Source organism: Notothenia coriiceps, unplaced genomic scaffold (genome assembly GCF_000735185.1).
Source record: "Notothenia coriiceps isolate Sejong01 unplaced genomic scaffold, NC01 NC01_scaffold00014586, whole genome shotgun sequence".
In the NCBI taxonomy this organism is placed as follows: domain Eukaryota; kingdom Metazoa; phylum Chordata; class Actinopteri; order Perciformes; family Nototheniidae; genus Notothenia; species Notothenia coriiceps.
The window spans coordinates 1-9,090 of NW_011347287.1; the positions used below are offsets into that span (position 1 = coordinate 1).

The 9,090-nt window shown below is 39.6% G+C and overlaps 2 protein-coding genes across 2 annotated transcripts; one reads left to right on the forward strand and one right to left on the reverse strand.

The window, feature by feature from the left end:
• Positions 1-10: 10 nt before the first annotated feature.
• On the reverse strand, positions 11-3,459 carry LOC104948569 (UPF0764 protein C16orf89 homolog; the record flags this gene model as incomplete). The annotated part of the gene is made up of 5 exons (XM_010774771.1): positions 3,191-3,459; positions 2,054-2,206; positions 1,423-1,573; positions 664-781; positions 11-52 (listed from the first exon to the last, which is right to left on the reverse strand). Coding segments are annotated over exons 1-5 (645 nt in total), but the record flags the coding sequence as incomplete, so codon positions are not given.
• A 343-nt stretch (positions 3,460-3,802) lies between these two features.
• On the forward strand, positions 3,803-9,055 carry LOC104948568 (ALG1 chitobiosyldiphosphodolichol beta-mannosyltransferase). Its single transcript, XM_010774770.1, has 9 exons — positions 3,803-4,131; positions 4,641-4,718; positions 4,821-4,924; positions 5,063-5,211; positions 5,370-5,459; positions 5,759-5,872; positions 7,577-7,695; positions 8,644-8,682; positions 8,915-9,055. The coding sequence occupies exons 1-9, from the start codon at positions 3,849-3,851 to the stop codon at positions 9,010-9,012; spliced, it is 1,074 nt and encodes a 357-aa protein (XP_010773072.1). The 5' UTR covers positions 3,803-3,848; the 3' UTR covers positions 9,013-9,055.
• Positions 9,056-9,090: the final 35 nt, after the last annotated feature.

Genomic DNA, 9,090 nt, shown 5'->3' on the forward strand with positions numbered 1-9,090 from the left:
CTAACCCTGGTTTCTCTGTTGCCCTCTGGTACGCCTCTGCCAGGGCAGCCCTCTTTTGCTCCACACTGGTTGCTCCCCTCCATTTACCATAGCTGCAAGCCAGCAAGTAGGTAAATGAATACAACTCCTCTTCAAATGGATCATCTGCTGGGTTCATATGTGGTCGGTTCATTCTGTTATGGTTTGGGAAAGGTAGGACCCAAAAGCAGACTACAAAAAAAAGTAAGTTGGTCTAGAAAAACAAAAGCGAGCTTTATTTTAAAAGCTGATTGCAAAAACACAAATGAAGCACAAGAAAGATATAATACAAAAAAGCTGACGAAGACTGACATGGAGGGAGACGGGGAAAAACAAACAATGAACCGACACCGGACACAGGAAGAGACAAGACTAAATACAGGGAGGGGTAATCACGAGACGAGAAACAGCCTGGCAGGGGAGGAGAAACACAAGGGCAACAGGTGAACACAATCAGACAATTAGACACACCAGGGAAACTAACGACAGGGAGGAAAACACAGGGAGAAGGACCAGACAAGAAACAAGGAGGAAAACATGACAGGGAGAACAGAACAGCAAAATAACCCCACAACTAGACACAACAAAATTCAAACCCTCACAGATTTTGAGTGATAGAGATATTTCGATAGTTTAACTTCTCACCATTTTCCCGATCATGAAGTAGAGCAGCTGGTGAGACAGAGAGTAGTGCGGACAGCCGAAACGTGTCATGGTGTCCCGGCAGGGTTTGGTGACGATGCAGGGCGTCCCGTTCATCTTCCTGCTCACACATGTACACACACACACACACACACACACACACACACACACACACACACACACACACACACACACACACACACACACATTAACTCTCACTCCAACAACACCCCTATCAATATCTTGATCTAATATGTCATACATAGGTCATGTGGACAAGTTACATTATGTATTTGACATCCTGCTAACAACAGTGTAACAATCTAAGGCATAGCTATCAAATTATCCAAGGTCTGCCCAAAATGTTATAATTTTTTATTCTATTTTCTATCCGTGTCAAATTAGCATAATTAGCGTTTGAATTCTTGTTTGTGTCTGTGGGGTTAGTGACCTTTGACCCACAACTTTTAATCAATTATTTCTTGAGTCCAACTGGATGTTTGTGCCAAATTTGAAGGAAGGCATATTGTATGTTGGAGAAGATGATATGTATTATCACCAACGCTGTTGCTGTTTTGCATCGGATACTACATATTGTTGAATCTTTTAGACCGAGGTTTACAAACACAGATACTTTTTGTTTCAGGAAGACAGGTTTTAAACCTCATTCTCTCGAGGTCACATCACTTTTTCTGATACTTCTGTCTGTGTAATGAAGTCGTGCCCTGTTGTGTTTTCCTCTCTGACAATAAGTGTTCGTACCAGGTTCCCAGCAGCAGCGTCAGACATTTGTCGCTGAGCTGCTCGTCGTAGCACTCGGTGCTCAGGATGGAGGAATACACCAGGCTGATGTCCGTGGACTGCCACTCCTGAGGGATCAGATAGAAGCTCGACGACAGCAGGGGCTCAAACTCTGCAGCACACACACAAAGGTATTTACCACCATAGACCATTTATTAATGAAGAAATACAATTGTATGTTCTATTTCTACTACATTATATATCTGCTCTGTAAATCACACATCCTGTGCTCTCCTTTGAGAAAATGTCAGTACCTAAAAGGTCAACATTCATTTTGAAGGATGTTTATGTTTGTAAGTTACTTATTCTTATTTTCTTTTCTTAATTCACAGTAAAATACACTAATATTGAGGGAATTGTTCCTTATTATGCATTAGTCTATGTCAAATATACCATGAAAACTGTAACATGTTATTATTTATTTTCTTTACTTATTTTTAGATTTATCAAGATCAAAATATGCTTAAAGACATTTAAGACCCAATTTTTTGTTTACATGTTTAATCTCTAAAATGTAACGTTGAGTAAAAGGATTTGTTTTTGTGTTCAAACATCACACCACGGGGCTCCTGGGTAATGGAGTCTTGCTCACCTCTGTAGTACTTGGGGTCGTTCTGCTGCAGGGCGGTGACGGCCTTCTCGAAGCTCCGGTCCAAACGTTTGACCAGAACCACGGTGGAGGTCCTCTGGGCCCAGCTGACCGGGTCGCTGTGGGGCCACGTCCGCACCGCCTCCTTCAGCTCAGCTGGGACACAGTCAGCAGCAGAGGAAATCTTTATACAATAATAATATTTGCAACCTTTCCTTTTGTATTCTCACTGGCACATTTCTGCACATGTCCTTCCCTCTTTCACACTGTTGTAATACACCTTTCTTACTTAAGTCAAAAAGCAGCAGCATTTATTCTGCTGGTATCTGATACTGACTTTTATCGTTGATCAAAATGTGAAAGAAGGAACATCGACATATCCTTACATATATATATATATTCCTTACTTTTAACAGCAGTAGAAATGAATTTGTTACGGACACAAAAAAGGATGATATTGTAAAAAAAAAAGACAATATACAAAAATACATTAAAATAAGATTTTAAAAAATCAGCTAACTGCTTCCACATGCAAACTGTAGCGCTTGCTTCACATTTTAAATAACATAAAAATGACCTAAAAACTTCCCATTATATGAAGGGCATGCAATTACAGTACACCACTGAATAGTTTGGTAGTTTAATCTCTTATAGCCTACTTTTATTTGACTAATGACAAAGCTATAATATTTAATTATCTGCGTGAATTACTAATCTGTAGAATATTTACATAACTTTGGCATTATTAATCTATGTTTATATAAATATGATTATTTTATTCACAAACATTATCCATTGACTTAATTAGTAACTAAAGCAAGCAAATGAAAGTAACTAAATCAAGAAGATAAATGTAGTACAATATTTCAATCTGAGTTGTAGTCGAGTAAAGCATGCAGCATAGAAATACCCAAGTAATGTACAAGTACCTCACAATTGCGCTTAAGTACAGTACTTGTATACATATATTTAGTTACATTTTACCACTGCCCTTGACCAACACATACCATTTTTTTCTCCAGATGTTTACTGCAGCTGAGAGGACACACACACACACACACACACACACACACACACACACACACACACACACACACGCACACGTACACGTACACAGGAGGCTCTGTTTTTGGCTCTCACCCTGCAGCATGAGGAACCCGACCACTCCGTCCAGGTTGATGTGCTCGTGTTGACTCTCCAGGAAGGCGGCTCCCCGGGAGAGGCTGCCCAGGATGTCATCGATCACCTCGGCCTGCGACCCTCCGCACACTGCTGCAAACAGAGCCAGCACTGCGGCCAGTTGATGCCCCGCAGCCTGCATGTTCTCAGTCAGACTATGTGGAGGCTCCGGGACGTTAAATAGGGAGGAGAGACGAGGAGGGGAAGGGAGGGGAGGGGAGGGGAGAGGAGGGATGACAGGCTGTCTCTTTTCTCAAACGGGATGGGAAGGAGAGGAGGCCGTGACGTAATTTCGAAAACAAACTCGACTTTATACTCTATGGTACGCTTTACTTCCATAAAGTAAAATAATAAAAGTTATCCCCCAAGTTCACTATAATTTGATAAGGGTTTAAGGAATATGTTAAGAACAGCATTTAAATATCTAAAGAAGACGTGATAAAAGTGTCAAATTGCATGATGAAATCTTTAAAGAAGAATAACGTTTCTAATATTGTTTCTAATTTGGTATTTGTGAAGTTTAACTACTTAATGTTTTATTGTACATGAATACACTCTGGCTGTCCCTTTAAATATAAAGCTCCTCCTCCTGCGCTGAGCCACGTCATAACAAACAAACATGGCGACCCCCGGCACCTGCACACATTTTCTCGCTGTGTTTGCGCTTATTTCTGCGCTTTTAATTGGGTTTTATGGCGCCGGTTCGGGTGTAACATGGCCGGTTGTGTTTCTGACGGCTGTTACCGGGCTGGGGTTGCTGTGGCTGCGGCGGAGGGACGGCAGGACTGAGCGGCGTGTGTGTGTTCTGGTGCTGGGGGATTTGGGTCGCAGCCCCCGGATGCAGTATCACGCTCTGTCCCTCAGCAAACACGGGTATAATGTTACTTTTGTCGGGTTTTTAGGTAAGTTATAAACACGGATATAATATGACTTTTGTAGGGTTTATTAGATGAATATAAAGTTTCATGTTGTCATTCATAAATTCCTCTGTTTCCCAAAACGTCCACTGATGCTGTAACTAAGGGACCTTAACCTACATTTAAGTAACTGTTAGCCTACTTATACGCCATTGTATGTAATATAGTAAACACATATGCTATATGCATAACTGTTGCGAACCCAATCCCATAATTGAACTTCTTACAATATTGTAGTACAGCATTATACTGTATTTCAAATGTTTTAATGCAAGCCTTTAAGTTTCAAATAAAATGTTCAGTATAATACAATATGTTTTCTCTGTGATGTAGTGTAATGCTACTTTATACTTATGTAAATACCCAAAAAGGTAAATACTCAAGTACTAAAAAAAGTGTAAAAATTACAATTCTTCACAAGTTGAGTAGTGCTACAAAAGTTATTTAATGCAGAAGACCACAAAAAACTGTAAGTGTTTTATTTTCAATTTTAGATACCAAACCTCATCAAGAAGTGTTGAGAGAGGAAAAGATAAAGCTGGTGCCAGTAGCAGAGGTTAAAGGAGTACGCGGTAAACATCTTATTTCACATTTTATGTTTTTCAGAAGTAATGAAAAATTCCCAGAAATGTTATAATGTTTTTTACACAAGTGCTTTGTTGCTTTTTTTCTAGTGGGACCAAAAATCCTGACATATGTGACGAAGGTGATCCTCCAGTGTCTGCAGCTGCTTTACGTGCTGCTGAGGATGGAAACACAGTCTCATATATTAATGCAGGTACAAGAACATTTTTTGTATAAATTCTGTATCTATTGATGGATATACTGCATTTAAAAGATAACCAGCTGTCATACTTACAGGTACGCTTTAAAGGAATTTTGGCCTATGCTAGTAATGACTGTGATTGTTTCCCAGAATCCCCCGGGGCTGCCTGGCATCGCGGTGGCGTGTCTCGTGTGCGTCCTGCGTGGCAGCAGGTTCGTCATCGACTGGCACAACTACGGCTACACCATCATGGCTCTGAGCCACGGGGGGACACACCCTGTGGTGAGGCTCGCAAAGTGGTGAGTGTGTGAGCCCGGGGGTTGTTTTACTTTATGATATGCAAAATAATAGCTCACATTTTAGAAGCTGATAAGAAAATGCTGCAGATCAATTTATTAGTCATGCCTGACATCCTGGTGTGCACATATTCTAAAAATGTTTGTTTTTATTCTTCCAGGTACGAGCACTTTTTCGGCCCGCTGGCCTCTCGTAACCTGTGTGTCACCAATGCAATGAAGGATGACCTGCAGAAAAACTGGGGCATCAAGTATGTAATTTTTACACACACACATTCACACACTTTTCACATGCTTCCGGTTTAGCCTTGCTTATGCCACAGATATGCCATCTGGGAGGTTAGGTTAGTTTCCAGCTTCTCGATATCATTGACTATGGCAATCAGGAAGTTGCGACTTAAAGCTGTGGTACTGTATACATGACTTGGCACAATTAAAACAAAGTTCCGGTAAAAGGAAACAAATATGGACAATAAAGTAAGCCAAAGCCTGCCATCAAAGTTATTAATTGCAAAGTGATGTAATAATAAAACATTTGGACTGTTTGCAGGGCGACCACTCTGTACGACTGTCCGCCCTCCATCTTCAGAGAGACTCCTCTGAAGCTGCAGCACAGGCTCTTCATGAGACTCGCCAACAAGTATCCTCAGTTCCAGAGCAGAGGGTGAGGAACTCTACTGCGGCTTTTTATATCTGTTAAAGCTCCTCTCTAACTTGAAAAAGAAACACTAACATCTGGTTTTGATTTGATTTTGTGTTAATGGGTAGATTCAGCATTAATTCCAAAGAAAAAGATTTGCAGTTGTCACAATATTGATTGCTGATCTTTTTCAACTCTTTTCCAAGGCATGTGAATTGGCGAAGTGAATATATAATAAATATAATCAACAAGGATTTGGACAAATGTTATAATGTAATAACATATCAAACTAGTGATGTTACGTACTGCACCGAGGATTGTGTCGAGTAATCCCCGAAGCTTTTTGTGAAGCATGTATCGAGGCTAGTATCGTTTTGGGCCAGTGACGTCACCGATGACAAACGAAGCCTCGCTGCCTGTCGATACCACTTGACTGCTTCAGAAAGTGCTTTAGATCGGTTGAACCACAACGCTCATATTACCCATGGATGTATAATAAGAACGATATTACCCCTCCTGTACCCGGGCCCGGTGACACGATAGAATTAAGAGAGCTCAGACCCTCACTTATATAGAGGTCGGAACATGTCATAAGTATAAATAAATAAAAGCAAAAATAAATGTAGGAATAAAAACATGAATAAATAGTATCCAGTTTTTTCAGATAGATTCAGTGGCCGTTTGTTTCTCAATCGCGAGGAAACTGGCTTCCAAGCCAATATTTCAAGGATACTACGTCATCGAGTGCCGCCGAAGGACTGTTCCAATCTCCAGTATACTTGGAATTCCACCGAGGCCGCGTCCTTGTTTTGGGGGTAATTTCGAGGCTGCACATGGGTAGACTTCGCTTTGCGCATGGACCAATTTCCCCAAATCTTTGGCGGAAAATGTAAGGCGGGGCCTCTCATATGACGCACACCTGCACACTTGCTAGCCTGTTCCACTCTTCGTTTTCCGAATGCCAGGAAGGATTCTTGCCTAGCTTCTGAAGCAAGTGACTCGGAAGACATGTGCTACCAAGCAAGCATCCTCGCGATTGAGAAACGGCCAGTGTGTGTGCTGTGGCTCAGCTGGAAAGCAGTTGACTCACAACCGCAGGGTCCCTGGTTCAACGACTGGTCTATACGTCTTTTTTTTGTTTATAAAAGCTACAGCTAAATGAGATAATGTAGTTCATAAATGTATTCTTTGATATGGTTTAGCCTTTCTCAGGCTACAACATGGTTAAGTTTACGAATATTATTAAGGAATACAAATCCCTCTTTGCAATGTTTACCAACCTCCTTAGGCTTTTCAATCACAATCATTAAACTGGAATTAATACAATATTGTTAACATAAAAATATGTTTTTATGTTCGTTGTTTAGAGTTATTCTAAGGCTTTACTCATTGGAAAGTCTGTATGAGATACACTATTCAGATGTAAAATCTGCCAGTTTTACACACTTTAACCAACAGGGGGTTGGATGAAGATGAAGCCCATGATGAAGCCTCATGAGATGAACCCTTTGGCTGGAAAGCTTCAAAGCTTCATAAGGCTTCATCTCACCATCACTAGATACAACATACTATTACAATTATTTCCTCAAAGCCACCAGACTCTATTTACATTAACCTCAGCTATCAAATTATGACATACTCACACCATTTTATGTAGCAAATTGAAATACTCATACAAGTATGTTGAAATAATACTTTACTTGTCGCATTCCTCCTCTGTTTCTCCAGGTGTGAGGATGATAAGCAGGTGGAGCGGTCGGTGTTCTCAGAGTGTGATCTCTGTGAGGAGGCGGTGACGCTGAGGGCGGAGCGGCCGGCGCTGCTGCTGAGCAGCACCAGCTGGACCGGTGAGAGGAAGAGACACAGGGAGCATTTACTGACTACACATATTCAATATGCTTGTTTTGTATTATTAAGATGTGCTACAAGTAGATCATAATAATAATAATACATTTGATTTATATAGCGCTTTTCCTGGTGCTCAAAGAGCTTAAAATGAATACTTTCAGTTTGGGATTTATTTTTCCTTTTATGATATGTAGATTCAGATTACATTATGTTAGCAGATACATTATGTTAGCAGATTACATTATGTTAGCATGATTACATTATGTTAGCAGATACATTAGCATGTTAGCAGATTACATTATGTTAGAAGATTACATTATGTTAGCAGATTACATTATGTTAGCAGATATATTATGTTAGCAGATACATTATGTTAGCAGATACAGTATGTTAGCAGATATATTATGTTAGATACATTATGTTAGCAGATACATTATGTTAGCAGATATATTATGTTAGCAGATACATTATGTTAGCACATACATTATGTTAGCAGATACATTATGTTAGCAGATTACATTATGTTAGAAGATACATTATGTTAGCAGATTACATTATGTTAGAAGATACATTATGTTAGCAGATACATTATGTTAGCAGATTACATTATGTTAGAAGATACATTATGTTAGCAGATACATTATGTTAGCAGATTACATTATGTTAGCAGATACATTACGTCAGCAGATATTAGCAAGATGTAATTTTTTACACTCAAAGCTCCCTTTGAGTTAGAATGAAGTAAATATATGATTAGGCAAATGTAACACACTTTTAAGTGGGTTACTTTTGGCTTTGGGGATTTTTTTATTTCACAATTTGTTGATATCTTTTTAATTTACTGCTATGAATACATTTGTTTGAACTTTGTTTTAGTTTCTGTTTGAACTCTTTAGATTAAATCAGATTTGACTGCTTCTATCTTTAAATGGCTCTTCTCTCCACAGAGGACGAAGACTTCTCTGTCCTACTGAAGGCTCTTGAAGGTGTGAAAGCATATTTCTACAGTGTGTAGTTATTACTTCTACATAAGTAAAGGATTTTAATTCTTCCACTGCTTGCAGTCAATTGAATTAATATCCGTTGCATTCTGTATTCTGGGTTGAGATGGTCCAAATATGTTTTATACATTTATAACATTCTTAAAACTTGACTCTGTGCTTGAAATATAATTATTTGAGTTTCACAGTCCCTCACCACTGTTTTTTTCCCCCACAGATTATGAAGGTTTTATAAAAGCAGGAGCTTCGTTGCCATCTTTAGTCTGTGTGATCACAGGTAACTCTTTGCCCTGCACAGTTACACCAAAGCTCTAATTTCAAAAGGTTTTATTTGTGTGTGTGTGTGTGTGTGTGTGTGTGTGTGTGTGTGTGTGTGTGTGTGTGTGTGTGTGT

Excerpts from the sequence above, each read along its gene's own strand:
- LOC104948568 (XM_010774770.1), top strand. The coding sequence starts at position 3,849 with ATGGCGACCCCCGGCACCTGCACACATTTTCTCGCTGTGTTTGCGCTT. Across the intron at positions 4,719-4,820 it reads AGAGGTTAAAGGAGTACGCG|TGGGACCAAAAATCCTGACA; the intron begins GTAAACATCTTA and ends CTTTTTTTCTAG. Across the intron at positions 5,460-5,758 it reads CAGAAAAACTGGGGCATCAA|GGCGACCACTCTGTACGACT; the intron begins GTATGTAATTTT and ends GACTGTTTGCAG.